Genomic DNA, 26,097 nt, shown 5'->3' on the forward strand with positions numbered 1-26,097 from the left:
TTGCAGGGAATCAACAGTAGAGTACATGAAGCAGAGGATCAAATTAGTGATCTGGAAAATAAGCAAGTGGAAAACACCCAATCAGAACAGCAAAAAGAAAAAAGAATCCAAAAAATGAGGATAGTGTAAGGAGCCTGGTACAACTTCAGTTGTACCAACATTTGAATCATGGGGGTGCTGGAAGGAGAAGAGAGAGAACAGAAAATTGAAAACCTATTTGAAAAAATAATGACAGAAAACTTCCCTAACCTGGTAAAGGAAATAGAAATACAAGTCCAGTAGGCACAGAGTCCCAAACAAGATGAACTCAAAGAGGCCCACTCCAACACACACAATTAAAATGCCAAAGGTTAAAGATAAAGAGAATCTTAAAAACAGCGAGAGAAAAGCAGTTAGTTACATAAAAGGGAGCTTCCGTAAAACTGTCAGCTGATTTCTCAACAGAAACTTGGCAGATCGGAAGGGATTGGCATGAAATATTCAAAGTGATGGAAAGCGAGGACCTGCAACCAAAATTACTCTACTCAGCAAAGCTGTCATTTAGAATCAAAGGACAGCTAAAAACCTTCCCAGACAAGAAAAAGCTAAAGGAGTTCATCACCACCAAACCAATATTACATGAAATGTTAATATTACATGAAGAAGAAGAAGAAGAGGATTAAAAATATGAATAGCCCTGGCTGGTGTGGCTCAGTGGGATTGAGCGCTGGCCTTCAGACCAAAAGGATGTCAGTTCGATTCCCAATCAAGGCACATCCCTGGGTTGCAGCCAAGGTTTCCAGTAGAGGGCATGAGAGAGGCAACTGATTTCTATTTCTCTCACACATCATGTTTCTCTCCCTCTCTTCCTCCTTTCCCCACTCTAAAAATAAATAAGTAAAATCTTTAAAGTATATTTGAACAACAAAATGACAATAAATACACATTATCAATAATTGAATCTAAAAAACAAAATTAACAAGCAGAACAGAAACAAACTCATAGATTTCATTTTGATGGTTGCCGAATGGGAGGGTGGCTTGATGAAAAAGGTGAAGAGATTAGAATTACAAATTGGTAGTAACAGAATAGTCGTGGGATGTAAAGTACAGCATAGGGAATATAGCCAATCGTCGTCGGCAGCCGTCCGTCTCGAGAGACGATGGTGTAGCTTCTTAAGAATCTATCTGCACCGCCGAGAATGACTGTGCAGTCCGACTCGGGAGTGACACGGTATCTGTCTCCTCCCGTGTTGAATCGACATCTTGTGATGACGCTGGAGTGTCCTCTCCAGTGAAGCTGAAGCTACAGAGCCTGGGCAGGGTGATATGGAGGGTCTGCTGTTGCCCATGCAGCAGACCCCCCCTCTCTTCGCAGCTGAAGGGTCCAAGGGAAAGACGGAGTCAGTACAGCTTGGCTTCAGGTGCGCCGCAGGAGTTGCCGGTGTTGACTACAACGTCAAACCGCCTTAGGGACTCCGGCTCCGGATTTTCTGTCGGGGTTTACTCCCTTAGCCTTTCCCCTGAAGAGGTATGCCGCAAGGCAGCGGAGGTTTTTTGGAATCAGAGTTTTCCTTCTCTGATGTGCCCTGACTGGAAGATCGAACCAGCGACACTTAGCTCGCAGGCCGACGCTCAATCCACTGAGCTAAACCAGCCAGGGTTAGCTCATAATGTTCGAATAACTGTGTGGTGTCAGATGGCATGAGATTTATTGGGATGATCACTTAGTAAGTTATATAATGTCTTATCACTGAGGTGTACCCCTGAAACTAATGTAATATTGTAAGTCAACTGTAATTGAAAAATAAAAGATAATTTAAAAAAAGCAAACAAGAAGTTGTTAAAAAATAAATGAAAACAAGTAAGGTAATGATTTTTTTAAACCCACTTACCCTGGTTTAGGGTCATGAGTGGCAGGGCACAAGGTAGGAACAAACCCCTTCCCTTCACCCCCACTCACAGACTGGTACAATGTATTCAAGCCAGTTCACCTCATGTGCACTTCTTTGAGAGGTGGAAGGAGATGGAGTCCCCAGAGAAAACCCACACAGCCTGGGAAGAATGTGCAAACCACACAGACAGTAGTTCTGTTATGGAATCAATTTTGAGTTATCAATATCGTAATGAAATGACTGAACACAATGACATTATTTGAGGACCTGCTGTAAATGAAAATGTTTTATGTTGCATAGTAAGTAGCTTCTGAAACAGAGTATTGCGGTTTGTAAAAAAAAAAAAATCATCATCATCATCATTATCATCATCATCCCTCTAACCTACTAGAGGTCTTTCGTTGGTTCAGCACTGCTGCTGTGGCCCAGAAGGCTGGAACATTGCTGTTTGGTTTTCTTTTTTCTTTTTGTTTTGTTCTTGGTTGTACGGTTTTAACATACCAAATCATAGAAAGCTTGGCACAGAAACTGACCCCCATGGTCTTCATATTTGATTGATAAAACTGACCTCTGAAATTCCAAGTACATCCCCTAGTAGAATTAAGTTGGAGGAGAAGCTTCTATAACTCCTGGTTCTTTCTTACTCTGGGCACAGGGCTCCTAGTACTTGGCCATAGTTCTAAACCTGAGAAAGGTGCCCACAACACCTTTCAACTGTGGGCACCTCAGTGCAGGGTCACTTATCTGCATTCAGGTTGGTAGAGCCAACGAGAGTGTGATGTAGAGAGCTCTAAGTGAGTCTGTTTTTGAATATTGTCTCTGTCCTTTCACTTAGGTTGCTGAGATCACAGGTGTTGTGGAAACCGCTAAGGTTTACCAGCTTGGTGGCACCAGAACAAACAAAGGGCTACAACTACGGTAGGAGAGGTGTTTCTGTGTGGGAGCTTCTGCTGTCATTGCTAACAGGCACTACCTGGGTGGGCTGCTATTCTCTCCCAGTGTGATGTTTTTCTGGGACTTGGAGGGAGACTTTTATTCTGCTCCTGCCTAGAGAGAGAGAGTGGGATATGAAGTGGTATGACATATAGAAGGAAAAAGGTGGTGAGACCACCTGCTCCCAGAGCTCTGCAGGCATTTCCTAAGCATGGTCAGGAGGCTTGCTTCTGGTACTGGCTCTGTCACTAACCTGATCTTTGACAAGCCAGGTCACCTTTCTGGACTTAGCTTCCTCTTTAGTAACATGATAATTTACTGAATGCCTGGTACGTGCCAGTGTTCTAGGCATTAGGATAGAGGCAAAAACCAAAAAGACACACAAATACCTGCCCTCTTGGAGCCTGAAAATTCTTTTTTTTTTTTTGGAAGGGTAGAAGAGGGCAAATAAGCAGAGCAGAAGTGACAGAATAAGAGAGGTGTGATATAAATGGCTGGGAGGGAGGGGCCTGGGTAGAGATGAATGAGAAGGAATGAAGGGAAGTAGAAAGACCAGGAGAAGAAAAGTGAGGTGAGGTGGGCGAATAAGTGAGGTCAGATAATGGAGAGAGCAAAGGAGACTGGAGGGCCTCTGACTCCCCTCCGGCACAAGGAGGAGCCAGGAATGGTAGAACCCAGTAGGGGTCACAAATGTCAGCCTAGGGCAGGACAGAGGGTGCGTTGTCCTTTCTCCCCCCCAATCCCTTCTCAAGGCCACGCAGAAAGGGCAGACAGATGCCGGACGAAAGGGGAAATCCAGCACGATGTGGAAGTAGCTCCCCACCCTCTTCCTCTAGTTTAAGCTTCTGGTTTCTCAAATACCTGCCCAGCGTTTTCCCTGTGCTCCCCTCACCACCCCTAGGCAAAATCTCAGGGCTTTGCTGGGGGGGTCAGTAGGATTCTGGCCGTCCCTTCAGCCCACCCCCAAAAGACAGACTCCACATTCATAGGCAGTAGGTCGGAATTCGGAGAAGTCCCTCCCTGCAGGAACCCCACCCCTTCCCACCTCCGCGACCCACTCCTTTCTCCGTGACAGTCTGTCCGTCTCCCCCTCCCGGTCTAGTCCTCCCGCCTCTCGCGCTCTCCCTCCCCTCGCTTTCATCCTCCTATCCCCACCTCTCCAACCTCCGCTTTCATCCTCCTCCCTTCGCCTCTCCGGAGCCTGAAAATTCTAAAGCCCCATACAGGAAGGAAGAGAAGCAGTTTGCCAGGTAATAGACATGGCTCTCCCATGGCCTAATTTGGCCTCGTTGGGCTCTCCTCATTCCCTTCTCCCATCCCCATTATCTCTCTTGGTCTGTTTAAAAAGAGCTAATTGGACCCTGGCGGGCATGGCTCAGTTGGTTGAGTGTCATCCCGCAAAGCAAAAGGTTGCTGGTTCAGTTCCCAGCCAGGGCACGAGCCAGGCTTGCGGGCCTTGTACCTGGGTCAGGGTGCACGCACAAGACGCAGCCAATCAGTGTTTCTCTCCCTCTCTTTTTCTCTCCCTTTCCCACTCTCTATAAATAAAATAATTTTTTAAACAATAAAAAGGACTACTTAGGGACGACAGTGGCCATAACGTGCAGCAGTGTCTCTAGGAGAATAGCACTGACTGACTTTATCAGCACAGGGGTAAATAGAAACATAGTGTTCTTCCTCTCTAGGAATAGTTTCCTAGTCATTCAGATATGTACATAATATTTCATGTTCTGGATATCAGTTGACTGTGATGGATTTTACTGTAAATAAACTTTTGAAATTCTGGCCAAGTCGATTTTTAATCCTGGTTGCCCATTAGAAGAACCTGGAAGGTTTTGTTTGTTAATTTCAGTGCCTGGTTCCTGCTCCCAGAGTTTCTGATTCAGTTGTTGTATACAGTTGTCTTTTGGCACTGGAATTTTTATGAATCTTGATAATTCTAAAGGGTAGCCTGGATTGAAAACCACTGAAATAGATAGTACACAGACTGGTAGGGTTGCTTTGCTGGTACTTCAGTCAACATACCTATTCCTGAAGATGCTGTCTCTTTTTTATGTAGGCATGGCAATGACCAACGGGTATTCCGCCTAGAGTTTGTCTCAAACCAAGAATTCACTGAAAGCGAATTCATGAAATGGAAAGAAGCGGTAAGTAAGTAGACAACACCTAGCTGTTGTTCCTGAAAACAGTAACAGCATCTCTTTCCAAGATCCCTTATTAATATAACCTTTTGTCATGCTTTGATCCAGATGTTCTCTGCTGGCATGCAGTTGCCCACTCTAGATGAAATCAATAAGAAGGAATTGTCTATTAAAGAAGCTCTTAATTATAAATTCAATGATCAGGACATTGAAGAGGTAAGAAAACTGATACTCTGGAGGTTAGAGGTTCATCAAGAACATATATTAGAGAAGAGCATGACTTTCTTTTCTTTCCCTATATCTTGATGTTTTAGTTATTCTGCTATTGCATGAGGATGAGGGAATGCTGATATTGCTATCTTACTATTTATAGTTTATCAAGATTTTTTCTGTACATTCTCATTTGAAGTCATAAACTTTAGAAGTCTATTCGGGGTTCAGGGATCTGTATTCTGCTAGGCTTGGTCCTTCGAGAGTTTTTTTTCTCCAAAACATTTTGGTAAAATTCTTTGATCTTTGTTCTCTTGGACAGTGGCTAGCCTTACAATTCCAGGCCCTTGGGCTGCTGCTGTTTATTGGTGCATGTTCCTTCAGACTGCCCCAGAAGAATCTCCGTGACCCCGGAAGCAGCATAGTATCCCTTGGAATGAACTCACTCTCTCTCTGGGGCATGACACTGCTATAGGAAGAGCAGCCCCCTTTTAACTAGCTGCTTGCCTCCAAAATGGGCTCACTTAGCCTGTCTACAAAAATAGTGTAGGAATACCTCACTGCTGGTATCTCCTCTCTGGTGCAGATTGTAAAAGAGAAAGAAAGGTTCAGGAAAGCTCCACCCAACTATGCTATGAAGAAGACTCAGCTGCTAAAGGAAAAGGTAAGGACTTGCACTCAGACCTCTTTCCCTGTCCTACAGGGATATGTAGGAATCAGACTTGTTCACTTTCTGTCAAGTTAGCGGTGGCAGGATTTTCCTTTCTTTAAATTGAAACTGATCTTACTTGTTCCATTCTTCTTACTTTCTTATCACTTCAGTTCTCTGTATAATCAGGTAGACCCCAGGTAGTATCAGCACTGGGTCTGAACAGATGAATAATATTGCCAAGCCCGGCTGCATAAAGTGGTTTTTCATTCTTCACGTCAGGAAAGGGTGAGCCTTGTTAGAGTGAGTTAGCCATATAGGACCTGGGTTCTAAGGTTAATGTTACACATCACTGCCAGCAGGGGCCCAGAGCCAGATAGCTTTATGGGAAGGTGTTACCACTATAGTAAAATTATACCTTCAATTTGTAAAGTATGTTTTCAGTATTCGTTCACATCTCCTGTCATTTGTTCTCATGTGAGAGAGCTTGGCTGTGCTGGAAGTCAGGGGACACTTGATATAGATTACAGCCCAGAAAATACACTTTTCTCTGTGTGCAGGCGATGGCTGAGGACCTGGGGGATCAGGACAAGGCCAAACAAATCCAAGACCAGCTGAATGAGCTAGAGGAACGGGCAGAGGCCCTGGACCGCCAGCGGACCAAGAACATATCTGCTATCAGGTATGTCACAGAGCCTGTTTTCATTGGGCTCCTATCCCTGGCCCACAGATCTTGCCACAATTATCAGGCAAACCTGTGGTCTTGTATGTTGTATGCTACACTGACTGCACGTATCTCCAAGGTCAGGGCTCAGTGATTTCCGTTCCCCCACTTTCCAGCCCACTGAATCATTCCCCTTACCCCCTAGCTACATCAACCAGCGGAACCGGGAATGGAACATTGTGGAGTCTGAGAAGGCCCTTGTGGTGAGTAAGACAACTTTATCTGGATCACTGAAAGTAATTTTAACCAATAAAATGATATGAAATCCTCTCTACATCTTGCTTGAGTTTATTTTTTAAATTATTGAAATTATGTGTTCATTGAACATATACGTACTCTCTCTGTATATCATTTATTAATTTATAATGAAAAGCAGCAGTCTTCTATCTTAATCCTCCCCATCCTTATATTCTACTCCACAGGTATTTGTTTTTATCTACTTCCAGTTTTGTTCATTAGGTTGTTTCCCCCATATCTACTCTGGTGCTCTTGAAGGGAAAAGATTGATAGACAGCTTTGGCTTTTTTCAGGACCTTCAAAGAGTCTTATTTATATGTAAGCTTCTGATGAGAGGAGGGGGGAAGGAGATACAGTTCTGTAATGCATGCTGTCTGTTTTAGGCTGAAAGTCACAACATGAAAAACCAACAGATGGATCCCTTTACCAGGCGGCAGTGCAAACCTACCATTGTTTCTAATGTGAGTGCCTAAAGAGGACGTTTTAGTCAGGACCTAGATTCTGGGACATAAAATGAATTCCATTAGGAGATTAATAAAGAAGTTAAAAATAATGTTGTCTTAGTGGGATTTGCTTGCCTCAAACTCTTGGGTCTGGATACTTCCTTTTTTAATCTTCCTGTAGGACATCCAGGTGGTAAGAACCTGGCATGGATTTATAGAAACCTATGGATTAAAGCCCCTGTAACACAGACATTAGAAATATGTAGGCTGAGCCCTGGTTGCTGTGGCTGAGTGGATTGAGCACCAGCCTGCAAACCAAAAGGTCACTAATGCAGTTCCCAGTTAGAGCACATGCCTGGGTTACAAGCCAGGTCTCCAGTTGGAGGTGTCAGAGAGGCAACCAATCAATGTTTCCCTCTCTTTCTCCCTCCCTGCCCCTCTCTAAAAATAAATAAAATATTAAAATTAAAATAAAAATGGTTAAGATAATAAATCTTACATTTAAAAAAAAAAAAGAAATGTGTAGGCTGGGTCACCTACCTAGGCCTGGCTAGGCTGGGCTTGGCTCAATGCTTTAAATTGCCTCTTTTTGCTGCCTTGAAGAAAACCCCACTGAGCTACTGATAGGGCCACTGTGGTGCTTGTGATAATTAGTGGTTGTAGGTGGGAAAGAGTCACAGTAGGACTGTGCTGAGTGTTGAACAATCTCTAAAATAACTTATTTTCTCTTTTAGTCCAGAGACCCAGCTGTTCAAGCTGCCATCTTGGCCCAGCTGAATGCAAAATACGGTTCTGGAGTGTTACCAGATGCTCCAAAGGAAATGAGCAAGGTAAGTGCTCCACCGCCTTACCCTGTGCCTATGGAGGCTAGGCTGCTGGTGTGGGCTTGATTTTCCCTCCTGGAGGAACATGGAGTCCCACTGGCTATCCTTTCTCCATTCCCATTTTGTGCAAATATGGTAAACAGCTCTTGAAGTTTGGTCAGATGACCTAAATTCTAAACCCAACACCACTGCTTGACTAAGGCCTTTACTGTGGCACTAGGTAACTGACATGTAGTCCTGCGATCCACATTTTCTTTTATGTAAAATGAGTATAATACTCTATACCCTACCTACCTCACAGGATAATTAAGAGGAGCAGATAACATGTAAGGATCAGGCAGTTATAAAAGTGAAAACTTTTTGAAATTAAAATGTTAAACCAAGAAGAACTGCCCATTTAGAAGTACTTTTCTGCCTAAATTAGGCCTTTTCCTGTGGAGCCCCAACTGTCCAAGAAACTCCTGAAATCCTAGGTCAGAAGGTTGGCTTGTCTTAAGCCCGTCCTTTCTATCCTCACACCACAGACATGAGGCCTGTCCTCTCCTCTCTGCTTTCAGACTTCAGAAAAGAAACTTCTTTGTCTGTGGCCTCCTGTCCTCTGAGAAGAGGAATCAGAAAAAGGCCTTAGTAGGAAGATCTAATGAACTTAAGCAAGAGCTTTTATCATTAGTGGCTGCTGCTGCTTTAAATGCACTTACATTTATGTTTTTACAATTCGTTTTTCTCTTCACATTGCAGGGTCAGGGAAAGGATAAAGATTTGAATTCTAAGTCAGCCAGTGACCTCTCAGAAGACTTGTTCAAAGTACATGATTTCGATGTGAAGATTGATTTACAAGTTCCCAGCTCAGGTACGTGAGGGTGGGGAGTGGTAATGGCCAAGGAACAGATAGCTCCCTGGCCCTCTCGGCCTGCAAGGCAGCCTGTTTTAGGGAAGAAATGGGTATTTCTGCTCATCAGTATTTATAGAGGCTGCAGGTATGTTTTGAGAGGGAATAGGGACGGTTAGGAAGGCTACCTGAAGGAATGAAGCACAGACTGAAAGGACTGTGCAGGTTCCTCAGCTGCCAATTTGCTCTTCTTTCCCGTAGAGTCAAAGGCTTTGGCCATCACCTCCAAGGCTCCACCAGCCAAGGATGGGGCTCCAAGGAGATCTCTGAACTTGGAAGACTACAAAAAACGACGGGGGCTTATCTGAGTGCACCCAGCCTGCTGCTTCTGACCCTGCATGCCCCATCAGTGTCCCACCTTCTCTTTTCCTTTGATTTGCCCTGTTTGGGCTGGAGCAGCAGTAGAAGCTGGGAAGAGACTCTAAACTGCCAGTCATCTGTAATATAACCATTTACTGTATAGTCCTTCCTTGTCTACACCATCTCCCATCAACTCCCCGTCCTGCCCAGGCCTCATGCAGTGTGGACCTGGGCTCTCTTGGGCTTTATCCATGTCTTTAGATTTGTGTTTTCCCTTTTTTTTTTTTTTTTTAACTGGCACAGTTCATTGGCCACTCTGCACACATTCAGTATTACTGTGGAGCTGGGGTTCTTGCTGAAGCCCCTGGTGGTGATAGCAGCAGCACTGGGCAGTCCCCTCCCTGGACTGCCGAGGGCCCAATCATTGAACATTTGGCCCCTGGCCCCTGTGGAGGGAGTGGGCTCTGAGCACCTATAGTCCCCCTTCCTCTCTCTTCATCTTTCTCTTCTTCCCATCTCTGCAGAAGAGGGGTTTTCAAAACCAATTTAGTTTCCAAAAAGTGTACATTTGTGGGGAGGGAGGGGGGAGGGTCTATGTGAGAGAGAGAGAGAGTGTGTGTGTGTGTGTGTCTGTAAGTAAGTGTGTGGGTTTTTTAATCATTTTTTTTAAATGCAGTACTCTTTGTATCAGTCTGTCATGGGTCTATAGCTGTTTCAGATTTTTTCAGCTGTACTTGAGCATCTGAAACTGCAAGAAAGAAACTCATTAAATGTAATTCTTCTTACTAAACAGGCCTGACTGCTGTAGCTGTGTAACTTCCTCTTCCCTACCTCCTCTTCCTCATCACCTCCCCACCTCAGAGAAAACTCCCCAGTTTGGCCCCTTTCCTGCAGGCTGTGTCCTGGCAGATAGGTGGGAAGCCCACAGCCAAGTACCAGGGAGGGCGGTGCAGGTGTCTCGCTTATCCCATGGGTACAGCCCACAGCTTCTTGGCTAAACGTAGAATGAATCCTTTTCCCACCCCATGTACTTGTCTCTTTCTAGTGATTCTGTTTTGCTGTTTGAGTAAGAATAATATTTTTTTCTTAAGAGGAAGTATATTCAAGATGTGGAGAGAACAAACACAAAAAGATTTAGGTTGCAAATGTTACAAGCACGTGCAGGTTTGTGTGTATGTATACATATATATGGTAAGCATATATATTGTTGTGCAGCTAGTGTGAAGCCAGCAAAGGAGTGTGTATGTCTTTATGAAATGTTTGAAAAGAGATAAGCTGACTGCTTGATAATCATTCTCAGGTGTAAAGCTCCAAGTGTAAATAAAAGTGGCATTTAACAAATCTTTTCAGAACAAAGTACAGCTGACTATATATACCAAGAATTGAGCTAAAGAAACAGCCGAGAGCTGCTGATTTCCACAAGAGGGAGGGGAATCTAGAAGCTCTGCTTTGTACTCTCCCTTACTTTTCTTTAAGGAAGTGGGGTGATGGGAAATCATGGAGTTAAATCGTATTTAAACAGAAAAATGAACTTGCTAACTCTTCTGGGTTTAGTAGAGCCTCAGCGCTGCTTTAACTTAGTTTACACTTTTATTTAAAAAAATAAAAAACAGTAATGGATGGTTTTTTTTAAAGTATTGTGACTGTAAAATTGATAAATATGACTGTAACACAGCTATGTGGTAGCTGTGACAGTTTATTTGGGCAGAGGAGTGGTAATGGACTCATTAAAATCATACATACTTGAATAGTCCATTGACCAGAACCCTGTATAGACTGTTGTGTAAATGTGGAATCACAGACTGTTAAACGTTGCCTGGACTCTGGCAGAGTCCCGTAGGCTGCCAGGACCTCTCCTGTCATAACAAACTTGGGTTTTGTTTTGTTTTTTTCCTTTTTCTGGTTTTAAGAGACATGAAATTATAGAATCCATATAATTTGCTGGAGTCATTCTGATTCACCATGTAGATCTGTATTTAATATTTGGATTTGGAGAAGTGTCGATGACATTATGGCTGTGTAATAAAATTTTTATTAAAACTGCATCACACTGTAGCCACTTCACCATTACCTCCCCACATGCAGCTGCTGAAACTTTCATTCTGAAACGCCAAAATAGCAGGAAGAAAAGCCAACCAAAGAAGACCGAAAGTTAACTCATCACCTGAGTAGCCTGCTTGGTCATTGGACTCAAGACTGAGGATTTGGCTCCAGTCTCAACTGAGGCAGGACCTCTGAACTGAGAGCTTGACCAAGCATAAGACATGAAAGTATAGAATCAGCTGGGCTTCTTGGTGGTTCACAGTATGTCTTGTGCTGAGAAATTGCTGCAGAGGTCCCCTACTCCATATACCACCCCACCACAATGTGGTTTCAGTGTTGAAGGGTGCAGTACCTAAGGCTGTCTTATACATTTTCACTTCCTTCCAAGAAGCAAAAAGGCCAGTGTCCATATGCCTAGCTCATGATGTATAGGTCTGTTTGTCTGTCTTGCTTCTAACAGGTGCAGGAAAAGTCTGCGCCTGCAACTTCCCTTGGAAAAGAATGCTCTTGTTTTCTTTGTTTCTGTTGTGAAATCCTGACCTGTCACTCATACTGTACAGATATTTGTAAATAAATTTTATGCCCTGTTTTTAACAAGAGGATTGGATTTAGTCCAAGGATTGCATCCTGAGTGGCAACTCTCATCAAAGTTTTGAAAATCCAAGAGAGCCTCTCTTTTGCTTTGTTTCTCTTCTTTCTCTTAGTACTACGTGCCCCCAAAATGTTTCAGCTCTTCAGCAGCCTGGTTCCCCAGAAGCCTCTCTGGTATGGCAGTTGTGTAGAGCCAGGGCAACCTCCACTTGGCCTCATTTACTTCCTACCTTGGAAGATACCACCAAGCTATAACAGAACTAGGTAGGCCCCCATACACTGCCAAGCCCTAGCCAAACCTTAGCGAGCATCTGGTCCTTCAGGCTTTCAGTTGGCTTAGGAACAGTTCCTTTACTATCAGGTTTAACTGGGAAGGGGAAACCGAAGGTGTCTATGGCTCTGGAAGAACTGATAACCTTCCAAGCTAGGGACATCTGCTAGGGCTCCACACATCCACTGCCTGAGGCTGTCTCAGACCTTTCTGGCCTTGTAGCTGGGAATCCAGGTGAAAGGGTGGTAGGTGACAATCACTCGCTGGTAGGAGTCAGTCCAAACCTACCTCTAGTGTGGGGAGAGCTGGGTCACTGGGCTTCATCCTGCAACTGCATTCAATGAGGTTTCCTCCAACTCCCCATCACTCCCATACCTGGCTGTTGGGAGGAATGGACTCCCTGGGCCCTAGAGAGCAGGGATTTGAGCAGAGGACAGCCTAGTCCCTTTGTCTCCCTTCTGATGTTGTGGACTAGCGGCATGCTGCCTAGCTCTGCTTGGGGAAGGGGAGAGAGGGACTGCAAGGGAGCTGACCAGTGCAGATCAGAGGGAGTGATGCAGAGGGAAGTGGGGGGGGGGGGGGCAGGGTTGGCTTTCCTTGGGTAACCCTGAGTGGCAACTCTCTGGAGCATGGAAGCCACTGACCCCCTGCCCCCCCCCCCCCCCAGTTCGGATTCTTTGTATGAGTGACATTGTGAGCGGCAACCTGCCTTCTCTGTAAAATTTCCTGGGCCAGCCCCAGTGCGGGCTGAGCAGAACCCGGAGGTGGAGTTTCCTGGTCCTTGGAGAGGCTTAGCTGCCCACAAAGGTGTATCTGGGGCTTCCAGCCAAGGGAGAGCCATAAGGCACGTGAGTGCAGGGTTCATATCACAGGTCAGCCACTTACTGCCTTTAACTCCTCTAGGCCACAAGTGTTCCTGTAACATCTGTCAGAATTGTGTTAAAGATGAAATGTTCCTTTCCACAATAGGGGTTCAATAATAAATACTATTGTTAGTGAGACCGGAGGCCGCTGTTCCTTGGAAGAGAGCGTGGAACTGTGGGTGAGGGAGGAGACTGAAGACAGAACAACCCCAGCGCGGGTGCTGGGCGAGGACAAGACCTGGGGCTGGAGCGCAAGGCCCTAAGGCTGCTGGCAGCCCCTACCCTGGTGGGGGAAAGGAGGCAAGAAACTCCTTCGGGTTGAGGTTCAGGCCAGCTGGTCTGGAGAACCAAGTCCAGAGAAGCAGAGCTGCCCTCCATCCCTCATCACACACCCTCTTTACCGATGACCAGATGTTGGGTCTTAAAGCATCAACCGGCTCTCACCTTCAGTGGCTCCAGAGACTGCCACCTCGCCACCACCCCAGCAGACTCAGAAAGATGGAGGGCCAAACTCCTCCCCACCACCACCATGACTACTCAAGTGCCTTCTTTAAAATACCAGATTCTTATTTTTTAATTTTTATAAGAGTTTATTTGAGCCAAAACTGATGAAAATTGCTGGGAAGCAAGATCTTACATGCTCCAATACCAAATTCTTAAAAATTTGTTCTCTTTTAGCTGTCTGGCCCCGCTTTGCTAATCGCGGGCAGAGAACACGTCTTGCCAGCACATTCACCCCGCCTGGAATGCACTGATTTGTCTCCATTGATTTTCCCTGAAGAACTCCGCACTCAAGCACTCAGCGGAAAGGCCACCTTCTCCGGAAAGCCTTCCCTGATCTCCCCTTCCCGCTCGGATTTGGAAGCACCTCCCGCTAGATTTCCCTAGTACGGTGCTCTCTATGCTATACTCTCAGTGAGTCTCCACCCCCAGCCTGGAAGCTACTTGCATTGCCGCTTGAATCTCCGTAAGCCCCAGCACCCAGCGCTGCCTGGCACTTAGTTAACGCCCAATAAACGTGGTGGAGGGCAGGGAGGTGGGGAGCGCAAGTGGACGTCCAGTGGCAGGCGCCGCGTTCTGAGGCATTTTGACCGTACCTCTTCTCTCCCATCTTGCCGCCAGACAGCAGCGCCTGCGAAAATGAGACCCGGTGCCGCTGACACCACGCTCAGTGGAAGGCCAGGCTTCCCGCCCTTAAAGCTTTGACCCAAGGCCGCGAGAAACGCGGCTGCTGTAGATGGAAGCGGCCGGCTACCCTGGTTGGTGTGCCGCAACCCAGATGGGACCGACTAGCCCCCGCCTCTGTTCGCCCCCTCGGGGTCCAACAGCCTCCTGCCAACACTTGCGCGCGCTCACGTCTCTGGAGGTAGACCCGGACTGGGCGCGAGTGCCGGCGGCATCCCAGCGTTGGTAGCAGAGTCCTCTCAGCTTTTCAGTCGCGCTACTGGTTCTGTGGACTCGGTCACTTCCTACCGGGGGTGGAGGTCGTGCTGGCAGGCAGAAACGTCACAAATGGAATTAGAGGCTGTGACTGCCCCCCGCGGTTACAAAATGGGGAGCATGAGAGACAGAGGCGACTGCACCTGGGGCCTTAGAGCAGTTGCCTTGACTCAGACCATTAGTCACATACCTGACTCCAGATGCTCCCCTTCCACTTGGCCACTAAGAGAGATCCTGCCAGTTCTGAGTTCTGGAGAGAGACAAGAGGGAGACCACAGGAATACAAGCTCCTGGAAAGGATGGGAAACCTTGTTTATGCAATGCGTCAGAAGAGAAATGATCTTATTGTGCATACACAGGCGTGGTGACACATGTTGTTCGTTTTAGACGAGAGTAATTCATATGGTGGAGAGTCAGCGAAGGCGGCTAGGTCTCTAACCCTGCTAAACTATCCTAGCATCTAATTCTAGAATATTCCCATTAAGTGTATCAGTTATGGGGCCAGAGATGGATGGCATGGTGGGAGGTGAAGACAGCCATTAGCTGCCTTTCCTCAAGAGGAAGACCTCAAATTCTTCCCAATCCTCAAGTTTCTGTTGGGCCCTGGCTCTGGCCAGCACTCCAGCATCCTCTCTAGTATGCTCTTGGCAGAGAAGGACATCTGATTGACCAAGGGTGGGACCTGTTTGCATGATGCAGCTGAAAGACCAATGTCTCAGTGACAGTCCCTTGGAAATAATAAATTCAGCCATTTGGCATCTTGGGGCTTGTTTTCTGGTTGGGTCTTTTCTGATTTTCTTTCTTCAAAAGATAATGTAAAATGATATACCACCACTCCCAGTAAGGAGAGGGGCTACCCATTCCTGTATTCCTTTTACCTAGTACAGTGCCTGGTTCATAACAGCTGCTCAATGGAAATTTGTTTGCTCTGTGAGTGACTGAATGAATCACAGGTATTGTCACAGAATATTGGACTCCTGGAGTTAGAAAGTCCCTTGCAGGATACCAAGCCCCACAGAGCATGTCTGGGAATTCTTGACTAGAATAAAACCCTTTATCACCTGGTCTAAAGGAACATTTCCTGCCACTCTCCTCTGCCCCCTCCCAACACACACAGAGACAGACAGACAGACACACACACACACACACAAACACACACACACACACACACACACAGGCTCTGCTCTCTCTGGAGAGGAATTCAAGTCTCCCCAAAGCAACAGATGGCCCACTCAGGAGAACTGGTCAGGTCCTTTCTGACTCTCCTCATGCAGGTTTGTCCCCAATCCCCCTCTGAGGGCAGTACCTTTACAGCTCCCACCACAGACCAAGGTAGCTCCAAAGGAGGGAGAGAAGTGAGTGCAGGTGACAGGGGTCTTCAAGCTCTAGAGTAACCCCCTCACAAAGACACCTAGGCTCCTCCAGACCTCTGTGCCTCAGAGGAGGTAGTCATGTGATTTCTCAGGTTCTCCACAGAGGACTCAGTGTTCAAACCCCTGTATTTCCTTCTTTCTCTCACTACATTTCCTCAGTGTCTTCTCCTTTCTTCCCCTCCCACTTTTTCTTCAATTCCCCAGGATCATCTCCTTTATTCTTTGCTGAATGTTTTAATTATCTCTCTGAACCCTCCTTTTCTCTCCTCCAGGGCCCTCTTTGAATCCTGGCTGAAGAGAAATAAAGAAAGAAGAGCTCCTTCTTGGGCCATCAGCATCAGAAGCAACCCTTCTGGGACACTCTTCCCACAGGGCCCCCAACGATCCCTAGGCACCAGACACCTGATAAGGGATCTTCACTTGTGGCATTTGAGGGAAGATGAGAAATGCTGTGAAATCCTGAATTCTACTCAAAGCGGTCGTGCAGTTCAGCTGCCCACTAACATGTGAAATGGCCAAAGATCCAGCACAAGGATGACTCTGAAGAGCACCTGGCACTGTATGAAACGCTTCACCAGCATCAGCAGTCTCTTCCCAATTCCACAGCCCCAACCTGTTGGTCAGCTGAGATTTCCCTAATCGCACTGAGAGTTCGGTGAACCTAAGAGTGGCTATTTCTACCACCCACGCTAAAACTCTTCAAACGTTTTAGAGATTTCCTATCTTTTATTTTGTTTTGTTCTCACAGCAATCCTGGGAGGTGGACAACAACAACTCTGCGGAGGAGGATCAGCAGTTCAAGGAGTTGAAATGACTTGCTCACAGCCACACAACAGACTCCATGCCCCAAACTACAAAAGGACAAAGGGGAAGATGGGCTCACCCCCCACCAGCCAGCAGCCAGGAACGGGGCCCAGGACTCCGCGGGGGCACGTGGACATATCCAGGTCTGGCCCCCTGGCCATGTTCTCTGCCCTCGGGGTAAGGCTTCTATGGAAAGCCAATGGTCTTGAACTTTGTGCTGAAGGGGCACTGGGCAAAGAGAAGCCCCGGAGACCAGCATGGATGGAACGTGGGAAGGAGCCCTAGGGACTGCGTGGGATAGCAAAAGAAGGACTAGCTCCTCGCCTGCAGAGTCAAGGACTTTGGAGCCGCCGGGAAGAATCCTCCTCAGCTCGAAGCCTGGGAAGGCCGTAGGCATTGGCCCCTCCCGAGTCCTCGAGGGTGGGCACAGGCCCTGTTTTTTATTTTGTTTCCTGGATGTCCGTCCGGGCTTCTGCACCAGGAGCAGCAACCGGGAGCCTTCCCCGCCCTCAAGGGCCCTTGGAGGCCCGCGCTTTCTCTGAAAGTGAAAGAAGTGGGCGGGGGGCGCGGCCGAGGCGGGGCCCAGGCGGGTGGCGGCGCAGGCTCCGCCTCGGGGCAGTCTCTAGCCGGGGGCGCCGTGCGCCTCCAGTCCCCACCGCGTTGCGGGCTGGTGGGCTCTGCTGCGGCTCTTGTACCGGGAAATGACCCTGCCCGGGGGCCCGACGGGCATGGCGCGGCCGGGAGGCGCCGGACACTGCAGCCCCGGGCTGGACCGGGCCCCGCGCCGGAGTGTCGGGGAGCTGCGCCTGCTCTTCGAGGCGCGCTGCGCCGCGGTCGCTGCCGCCGCAGCCGCAGGGGAGCCCCGGGCCCGTGGGGCCAAGCGGCGTGGGGGACAGGTCCCCAACGGGCTTCCGCGGGCTTCCCCTGCCCCGGTGATCCCGCAGCTGACTGTGACAGCCGAGGAGCCGGACGTACCCCCGGCCAGCCCCGGGCCGCCGGAACCAGAGGGTGGCTGGCTCCCGGCCGTGGGCTCGTCGCACCTGCAGCAGCCACGCCGCCTCTCTACCTCGTCGCTCTCCTCCACTGGGTCCTCGTCGCTGCCCGAGGACTCAGAGGACGATCTGCTGAGCGACAGCGAGAGCCGGAGCCGCGGCAACGTGCAGCTGGAAGCCGGCGAGGACGTGGTGCAGGTACGGGCTGCGAGGGCGGAGCCAGCCCCGGGCGCGGGGGCTGCGCTCTGGGGACCCAGCTCCTAGCGCTCTGAGGTCCGACTTCTGCCCTAAGTTCCTTCCGCCGAGGGTCCGATTCTCACTGCCCCGGGGCTTAGGGGTCCGGAGGGCGGCGCCACGCGCATCTCTCGCCTTGGCAGTCTCCACCCCGGTTCCACAGGAGGGTCGCGACCCGGGCCCAGGGGCGGCTCAGAAGGCGAATGAGGAGGAGTCTGCGACCAATCACCGGGGCCAGGTGGGGTGCGGAGCGGGGGATCTTGACCTGCCGGCTGCGGGGTGGGGCTTCAAGGGTCGGAGGGGTTGGCCTTGCCCCGAGAACTCTCAGGGAGAGAGGGGCGAACGAATCTCCCAGTCTTGCCGCCCCCTCTCCCGCGCCGCGGCCCCATCCCCGCCGTTGCCACGGTTTCCCTCTCCTGAGTGGGAGTGGAGCGGCGCTTCAGTCTCGGCTCGGGAACCGCCGCAGCCGCCGTCTGTTCCCGGCGCCCTAACGAGGCGTGGACCTGGGGAAGGGAGGGGCACGGGGCTGGGAGGGGACCGCGGCCCTCCCGGGTTTACTGCTCCGAATTCTGGCCGGGGGAGGGTAAACTGAGGCAGAAAGGGCCTGATCAGCCTATCAGTCCACGCCCCGCGTGTCGGAGGCCTGATCTGACTTGAATAATTCAGGCCAGGGTTCCCTGAAGTCATTACCGACCCCTGCCCCTGAGGGCTGTGCAGCGCCCAGGGTTGCCGTCCTGTGCCCCTTGTTTAAACGAAGGCCAAGTACTTTAAATAACTCCTCATGACCCGCAGGAAGGAGTTGCTCTAGATCCACGTTATGCAAGTGTCCCTAGAGCGGAGGGAGAGGCGAAGGGCTCCCCGCAGGCTCTGGTGGCTCCCGGCCTTCCCAGAGGGGCAGTGAGAACGGTGGACGCGCGCCCGGGTTGCCTGGGAGCTGTAGGGGGAGCACTGGGGCGCGGCCCGGGCCTGCGGAACCCAGGTTGCGCTGCGCGCGGCGACTGGACAAGGCGGGGGAGCCACTGGCAAGACTTGCAGTGGATCCGTCTCAATTACCCCCTGAAACTTAACTTACACTACCCAGAGGGCAGCATGACTGTGACCCAAGAGGAAAAAGAAAAACGTCTCATAGAATAGGAACACACCCGCCGCCCGGTGCAGGGTGCGGGAGTCCCTCTCCCCTCAGCGGAGTCAGGGTGCCCCTATCTATGACCAGTCCTAGTGCAACCCTGTGGCCCACGTAGTGAGACGGGTGCTGCCTAGGGGCTTCCAAGGAAGTGGAACGTGGGGCATTGCAAGAACTCCTCCCTCCCGGCCTCCTTGGAAAATCCGGAGCGGCAGCCCTGGGTACACGGCTCCCCCGCTCAAATCTCTGACAGCTGAGAGGAAGGCGCAGGAGGAAGGGGCCACGAGGGAGCCTCCTCCTCCCACCCCGCTTCCCTGTAAAGCCTCTGGGCGGAGGAGGCTCCGTGGCCCCAGCCTGTGGGCGACGTAGGCAACCCGGCTGGGGTCAACACTCCAGGGACCAGTCGCCGCTGTGCTCCAGGCGTCTCCGTCTGGCCTCTCCCATCCTGGGCCTCGCCGTCCCCGGCACGGCCAGGAGCTGGAGCAGATGGCTGCATGAAGGCCCTTCCAGCTCCAAGGCTGCGCCTCTCAGGCCTTCCCAACCCCCAGTCCGCCGGGGCCTCCCCGAAGGCAAACAACCACGGCGGCGGCAGATAAGCCAGGGGCTGTTGACAGAGGCCACCTGCGTCCTCTTGGAAGGGCCTGGCGCGGACTTTGCCTCTCGGCCGGTCCGGGAGCGGCACTGTGCGCCCGCCCAGGCTGCCTGTAGGGCTTCCCCAGGCAGGAAGCGGAGCCCATGGGCTGGCCGACCGTTAAGGATGCACCTGGGAGAAGGGTGCTGCGGCAGCGCTGGGGAGCTCCCGGGTCGTCAGGCCTTTACACTCGGACCTGGGCAGATAACGGCAATAGCCAAAGCAGAAGGAATCCTGGGAAAGCTCTGCCTTGCCTCTGACTGCCACATACGTTCTTCCCCTTCTCCTAGGAGCCGGGAACAATCTACCCAGAGCCTGGAGGTGGGCTCTCCACAGGATAGTTGGGGCTGGACAGCCTGCCTCCCTCCCTGGGCCTTTCCCTCAGTACAGGGAAGAGTCATGGGCAGGGAAACCCAAAGGAGCTGAAGTGGGGGTGGGGGGAGGTGGGGGGAGGCTTTCCTAAGGGCAGCTGGCATGACTGTATTTTTTTTTTTTTTTTTGTAATTTAAAAAAAGATTTTATAATTTTTAGAGAGAGGGGAAGGGAGGGAGAGAAACATCCATGTGTGGTTGCCTCTCGTGGGCCCCCAACCAGGGACCTGGCCCGCAACCCAGGCGTGTGCCCTGGTTGGGAATCCAACTAGGGACCTTTAGGTTTGCAGGCTGGCGCTGGATCCACTGAGCCACGCCAGCCAGGGCTGACTGCATTCTCAGGCCTTGCCTGCTTCTTAAAACAATGTTGAGGTGTTGCTGTAGAAGAAGAGGGAGTGTTTGGCTCCTGTTCACTTGGTTCTCTTCTCTCAGTGCTCCAGGATGGGTAAGGAGACCTGGATGCCATCCTGTCCTGGACCCAGAACTCCCACACTTCACTTTTCACTAATTATAGAGCAGAATTTAGGTTAACTGACTTCCTTTTTAAAAAGTAAATACCCCTGGGAGGGTGAAGTCGTGGGTCACTTATACCTTGGTGCAAATGATTTTATAAATTTAAACTGATTGCTTTTACCACCACCACCACCACAGGGAGTGCTATTTTGATGGGGCAATGGGAACATGGGGAGGGGGTGGGTTGGCAGAGAGCTTCAGCCAGTGATTGGATCGCTGGAGGAAGGGTGTGGGAGTCAGGAAGTATGGGGATGAGTACCAAAGGCAGAGGAAAAGGTCCATTCTGGCAGAAGATACATTGAGTATCTGGTGTGACTGAAGAAGCAGGAGTCCTCAGGGCTTCAAATGGAGCTTAGATAAAGGAAGGTCAGAGGCTAGTGTCTAGCCAAGCCCTGTCCAGAGAGAGATGTTCCTTGTCCAGCCCCAGGGGTGAGGAATTATCAGAGGGTCCTCCTGTGACTTCATTAAAGACACACAAGTCAGCTCTTCTGGGCTTTTTGCCCCAAGATGCTCTGGTTGACTCTGGCAGTCGCTGGCTGTGAGCTGGTTTGCCAGACCTCTAGGCCAGAGAATGGATCTTTGGCCCCCTTTTCAGGTAGATCTCACTTTGTAACACAATAAATCTGCTTTCTGATATCCATACAATAAAAGCCTTACCTGCTCAAAAATATCTTCCCTGCTGTTGTTTATGTGCCCAGGTCATCACCCATCCACCAAAAAAATGTTTCTCCAGGAGCCTTTTTGGAGATATGACTCCTTATATGCATTATGTCCTCTGGGGGAGGTAGCTCCCTAAGACGGAAGATGGCAGTGAGCTCCGTGATGCTTGCGTCAACTCCTTCCATGTCTAACCATATCCATTACTGGCAGGGCTGCTAAATCCTGTCACACCAACCTCAGGAGGTGGCTGGGATGGCTCAGATGACATAATGGAAATCAAAGCCCTTCTTAGCCTGCATGGCTGGAACCAGCCTTAGTCTTTTCTTCTCTCAGCTGACATGATCCTCTCAAAATTAGGGTGGGGAGGCCAGGTGATGACCCCATTTTATATCATTCTTGGAAGCAACTTAACGCTCTGTTACCACACATCAGTCAAGTGGCAGGAATCCAGGACTGCCAGAGCTGAATCCTCTTCTACCAGATCCACCTTCTACCTTCCATCCCCACTCACTACTCCCCGCAGAAAGGATGATGCCACTCTCTCATTTCACGTGACCCCAAGCTGATTCCCTCTTCCACTGGGGTGGCTACAGAAATAGATGTATCTTCTGCTTAACTCCATTCTGGTCCCATTCTCCCCCACATTCTGCCAGTAGGCCCCTAAAGCTGCCTGAAGCCCACCATGAAACCCATTCCTTTGGATGAAGGCAAAGGTGTCCAGCCAACAGAGGGGTGGGTTCCCAGGCAGATTTCAGTGTTTCCAAGAGATCAAAACATACCACTTTATGGCTGCATATTGCTTCACCTAGTACAAAGCTCTTTCTCATGTGGGGGTCCCCTTTGACCCCCAAAGGGAGTCAGGGTGGTAGCATGGACTTTGGAACCTGCTGGGGCAATTGGAACACAGGGAGGGAGTTGGGCTGGTAGATGCTTAAACCAGGGACTTGGAGGCCAGAGGCAGGAAGTGAGGGCATGCTAACTCCCCTGAGCCTTGATTTCTTTGTGTAAAATGGCAATAATGCCACCTCCTCATGCACTTGCTGTCTATGTGCTTCATTAGCAGCAATCTCAAACTGAGAGTGGGGGATGAGGGTATAGGGCGGTGCTGCTGAATACACATGGCACATACATCTTCCCAGAATTGTATTTGAAGTTTTGGAGGTGGGAGAGTTTTATAATAAAACTTGGGTCTATGCAGCATAATGCAAGCCTTGTATTTATTTAAAGAGCAAAAAAAGGAGTTTTGAAAGAGTGGGCTGCTTCTGGCTACACCCTTAGATCCCTGGAGATAGGACACGTGATCACACCCCAGCATGCCATATAGGGACTGCTGTAGGAAAGCAGGAGCAATGCTGTCTCGTGGAGGTTGAGAAGTGCCTGGCATGCAGTAGGCGGCCAGTAAATGGTGGCTTGTGTTATGGCAGCAGCTATGCCTTCCCAGAGGAAACAGGCTTGCACAGATGAAATGCTTACTTGGACTAACTCCTCTAGAAAGTGACAGAGCCAGGACTGGAACCAACTCCTGACTCCTCACCCAGTGCTCTGTCACTAACTCCCATTTCATCCACATAGGAAAGGGCTTAATATTCAGCAGCCTTACCCTGCTTAAGCCACTACCCCAGTTCTCCCTCTCCTCCTTAGAACTCCCTCTGGTCAGGGAGGCTGGATTCCTGGGTTCCAGCCCTGTGGGAGCACATATGTGTAACTCCTCTAAAAGCAGGCACCCCTGGGAGGGAGGCAGGAAACACTGGATGAGCAAACCTGTGCACTACAAACCTGTAGACATAGGAATGGTGGGTTTGGGGTGGAAAGAGGAAAGATCCAGAGGATGAGATGCTCTAGGAATGGGTGGGGGCTAGAAGGAACACCAAAATCGACACTTCCCTCCCAGTTTGATGGGAGCTGACAGCTCTGCATCCCATTTTCAAAGCTTAGGTTTCTAGGTCCAGATTAGGACCAAGAGCGCTCTGGATCCCGCCAGCTGGTGAGGGGTGATAAGGCGTCCAGGGATAGCAGACAAGTTTGGGAAACCCGAGCTGTTCTTTCTTCAGGCCCTGACATGCTGGCCTCTCTTCCCTGGGCCTCTGTAAAGGGTTGTTTCTGTGATTGTCTGTCTCCCTACATGGAAGGAACCTATGGTCCCAAAGTGAATGAATCAATAGTCCAGATTTGTCCAGCTTCTGCTTCATGCCAAGAAATGAAGTTGGGGGAGAAAGAGATTGTCACAAGTTCAAGCCTCACTTACTACTCATAACAACCCAGTGAAAGCAGTTATTTCCCCCATTTTACAGATAAAGAAAGTGATGCACAGAGACTTGTTTCTCAGGCCCCAAAATATCCTGAGGCACTGGTAGAAATGCACATTTTTGGTCCTACCCCAGACCTACTTAGAATTTCCCTGTGGTAAACCGAAGAATCTGCATTTTTAACAAGGGTGTCCATCAGGTGATTCTCACACTCACAAGTTCTGAAACCTCGACAGAGCAGTTTAGTAACCTCCCCGCGCTGCTTTTGGGCCTTCTGACACTAAGTCCTGGGCATATCTGAGAAGCTGGGTATCTGTCACCACTTTGTGCATCTCAGTGTCCACCACACAGGCACACAAACTTTCCTGAGTGAGCAAACGGATTCATCATCAGAATCTAGCTGCTTGCGGTGGGGTGGGGTGAGCCGAGTCGGTGTACCAGAGAAGGGAGGGCTTCTGCCTTCCCGAGCGCCAGACATGGAACCCCGGACCGTGTTGCTTTCAGAAAAGCCACTGGCAGAAGATTCGAACCATGGTGAATCTACCGGTCATGAGCCCTTTCAGGAAGCGCTACGCCTGGGTGCAGCTGGCTGGGCACACGGGTAAGCATGGGCAGGCGCGGGTGGGGTGGGTGGGTACCCCGAGGAGGGGGGGACTAGGCAGCGCTAACTAGTGACTGTCCGCAGGGAATTTCAAGGCGGCGGGCACCAGCGGGCTGATCCTGAAGCGCAGCTCAGAGCAGGAGCGTTACTGCCTAGCGCGGCTGATGGCTGACTCGCTGCGCGGTTGCGTGCCCGACTTCCATGGCGTCGTGGAGCGCGACGGCGAGAGCTACCTGCAGTTGCAGGACCTGCTCCACGGCTTCGATGGGCCCTGCGTACTTGACTGCAAGATGGGCATCAGGTACGGGGGCCCTGCTGGGCCGTGCAGGGACCACCGCGCGGGGGCGCAGGGCAGTGCTCGAACTGGGCCAGTGTGCGTCCGCTCATGCCCCGCCGCTGCCTGCGCCCCTCGTAGGACTTACCTAGAAGAGGAGCTGACCAAAGCCCGAGAACGGCCCAAGTTGCGAAAGGATATGTACAAGAAGATGCTGGCCGTGGACCCTGCGGCGCCCACTGAGGAGGAGCACGCGCAGCGCGCCGTCACCAAGCCACGCTACATGCAGTGGCGAGAAGGGATCAGCTCCAGCACCACGCTCGGCTTCCGCATTGAGGGTATAAAGGTAGGCCGGGCTCGCTTCACTTCGCACGGCCCGCCCGTCCTCCACCCCAGCCCCGCATCGCGTTGTCTAACTCCAAGTCGGTTCCCCCAGCCCCCGGAATAAGCACCCTTTGGAGACTGCCTCTCAGTCCCTGGCTTCCAATGTCTAGGGAAGTCCCTCCGCTCTAACTGATCCTCTCCCCTCTGTCGCGTACGGCGCCCCTGACACTTCCTGTCCCACCTCCTTAAGAAAGCAGACGGATCCTGCAGCACAGACTTCAAGACCACGCGAAGCCGGGAGCAGGTGATTCGAGTCTTTGAGGAGTTTGTGCAAGGGGATGCGGAAGTGCTGGTGAGCGCCAGACCCTAGAACCCTGAATTACTAGGGACCCTGAAACCGAGAGGTGCCCCAAGGCATCCTGTCTAGTGCCCTCGCCTATGTAGCATTTTATCACGTTATGTTCCTTCCCTTCTGTTGCACGCGCCACTTGAGGGTCTCTGTTTTCCTCCACTGGTATTTAACCAAGCCGACCAGGCATCGTGGCCCCTAATGTCAGCAGAGGCTCAGTTAATTTGCCTTCCTCTCCTACCCTACCCTGTCCAGAGGAGATATCTGAACCGCCTACAGCAGATCCGGGACACCCTGGAGGTCTCTGAGTTCTTCAGGAGACACGAGGTAAGAGATCAGAGCCTTAGGGTCAGGCTCTGATCTGTGGTCTGCGAGGGAAGAGCGTGGGGACGGGGCTTCTCAGGGAACTGGCTGTGGCCTGACCTTGTGGGGCTCTGCAGGTGATCGGCAGCTCACTGCTCTTCGTGCACGATCACTGCCATCGCGCGGGTGTGTGGCTCATCGACTTCGGCAAGACCACGCCCATGCCGGAAGGCCAGAGCCTGGACCATCGAAGGCCCTGGGAGGAGGGCAACCGCGAGGACGGCTATTTGCTAGGGCTGGACAATCTCATTGGCATCTTGGCCAGCCTGGCGGAGAGATGAAGCTAGGCCCCTGTCCCCACGCAGACCGGCCGGTCTGAAGCACGGACCTGCGCCTTTGTCCCTGCCATGCATGCCGGGGAGAGACTGAAACCCAGAGGCTGGGGCGGTTCACAGGTTCCTGTAAGGCCAGGTGCCAAACACTATGGGATGCAGTGTAGGCACCAAGGCTGTTCCCAGTGGTGCCACCAATGACACTAATTTATGGGGGGATAGACTTTGACAATGGGCTTCTTTCTCAGTGCAGCTCTCCTTGAAGGGGCTCTATGCTTCTCCAGAGAGGCCAAATAATGAATTTTGTTTCGCAGGCACTAGATCTATTGATCTAACCTCCCACACTACAGTGGACTCCTCTTCCCAATAAAACTCAAAGACACCAGCTTTGGCAACTCCTCTGGTCCCCTCTTTCTCAATTCCCAGGCATCCCTCATGTCCACTCAGATTATTGGACAATATGAGAAGAGCTCTTTATTAGAGGCATCTGTAGGGTTGCAGACTGCCCAGATGAAGGATGCTCGTAGAGGAATCGC

General features: G+C 50.4%; 2 protein-coding genes and 1 long non-coding RNA gene across 4 annotated transcripts in view; 2 read left to right on the plus strand and 1 right to left on the minus strand.

The window, feature by feature from the left end:
* Positions 1–11,865, plus strand: part of RTF1 (RTF1 homolog, Paf1/RNA polymerase II complex component) — a 64,183-nt gene extending 52,318 nt beyond the window's left edge. Inside the window, exons 9-18 of the mRNA XM_090270444.1 lie at positions 2,709–2,791; positions 4,866–4,953; positions 5,056–5,163; positions 5,744–5,821; positions 6,367–6,488; positions 6,676–6,733; positions 7,151–7,228; positions 7,945–8,040; positions 8,773–8,884; positions 9,125–11,865. Coding sequence (XP_090126570.1) covers positions 2,709–2,791; positions 4,866–4,953; positions 5,056–5,163; positions 5,744–5,821; positions 6,367–6,488; positions 6,676–6,733; positions 7,151–7,228; positions 7,945–8,040; positions 8,773–8,884; positions 9,125–9,231 — 930 coding nt within the window. The 3' untranslated portion in view covers positions 9,232–11,865. The remainder of the gene's footprint in view (positions 1–2,708; positions 2,792–4,865; positions 4,954–5,055; positions 5,164–5,743; positions 5,822–6,366; positions 6,489–6,675; positions 6,734–7,150; positions 7,229–7,944; positions 8,041–8,772; positions 8,885–9,124) is intronic.
* A 1,709-nt stretch (positions 11,866–13,574) lies between these two features.
* LOC150016323 (uncharacterized) lies at positions 13,575–16,774 on the minus strand. Of its 2 annotated transcripts, XR_016509788.1 has the most exons (4): positions 16,695–16,774; positions 14,622–14,721; positions 14,348–14,481; positions 13,575–14,123 (listed from the first exon to the last, which is right to left on the minus strand). It is a non-coding gene; the product is annotated as an uncharacterized LOC150016323 (long non-coding RNA). The 2 variants fall into 2 exon arrangements; XR_016509787.1 differs by having other exon boundaries at positions 13,575–14,481.
* A 438-nt stretch (positions 16,775–17,212) lies between these two features.
* On the plus strand, positions 17,213–25,946 carry ITPKA (inositol-trisphosphate 3-kinase A). Its single transcript, XM_090270445.1, has 7 exons — positions 17,213–17,798; positions 23,883–23,979; positions 24,064–24,280; positions 24,395–24,599; positions 24,828–24,929; positions 25,182–25,253; positions 25,367–25,946. Exons 1-7 carry the CDS (start codon positions 17,310–17,312, stop codon positions 25,568–25,570), a joined length of 1,386 nt encoding a protein of 461 aa, XP_090126571.1. The 5' UTR covers positions 17,213–17,309; the 3' UTR covers positions 25,571–25,946.
* Positions 25,947–26,097: the final 151 nt, after the last annotated feature.

The sequence above is a fragment of the Furipterus horrens genome, unplaced genomic scaffold (genome assembly GCF_987537825.1).
Source record: "Furipterus horrens unplaced genomic scaffold, mFurHor1.1.pri manual_scaffold_3, whole genome shotgun sequence".
NCBI classification, from domain to species: Eukaryota; Metazoa; Chordata; class Mammalia; order Chiroptera; family Furipteridae; genus Furipterus; species Furipterus horrens.

Bases quoted from the DNA above. Each gene is read 5' to 3' on its own strand.
- ITPKA (XM_090270445.1), top strand. From the start codon at position 17,310: ATGACCCTGCCCGGGGGCCCGACGGGCATGGCGCGGCCGGGAGGCGCC. The intron at 23,980-24,063 runs GTAAGCATGGGC...GACTGTCCGCAG, and splicing joins GCAGCTGGCTGGGCACACGG to GGAATTTCAAGGCGGCGGGC. The intron at 24,600-24,827 runs GTAGGCCGGGCT...CACCTCCTTAAG, and splicing joins TCCGCATTGAGGGTATAAAG to AAAGCAGACGGATCCTGCAG.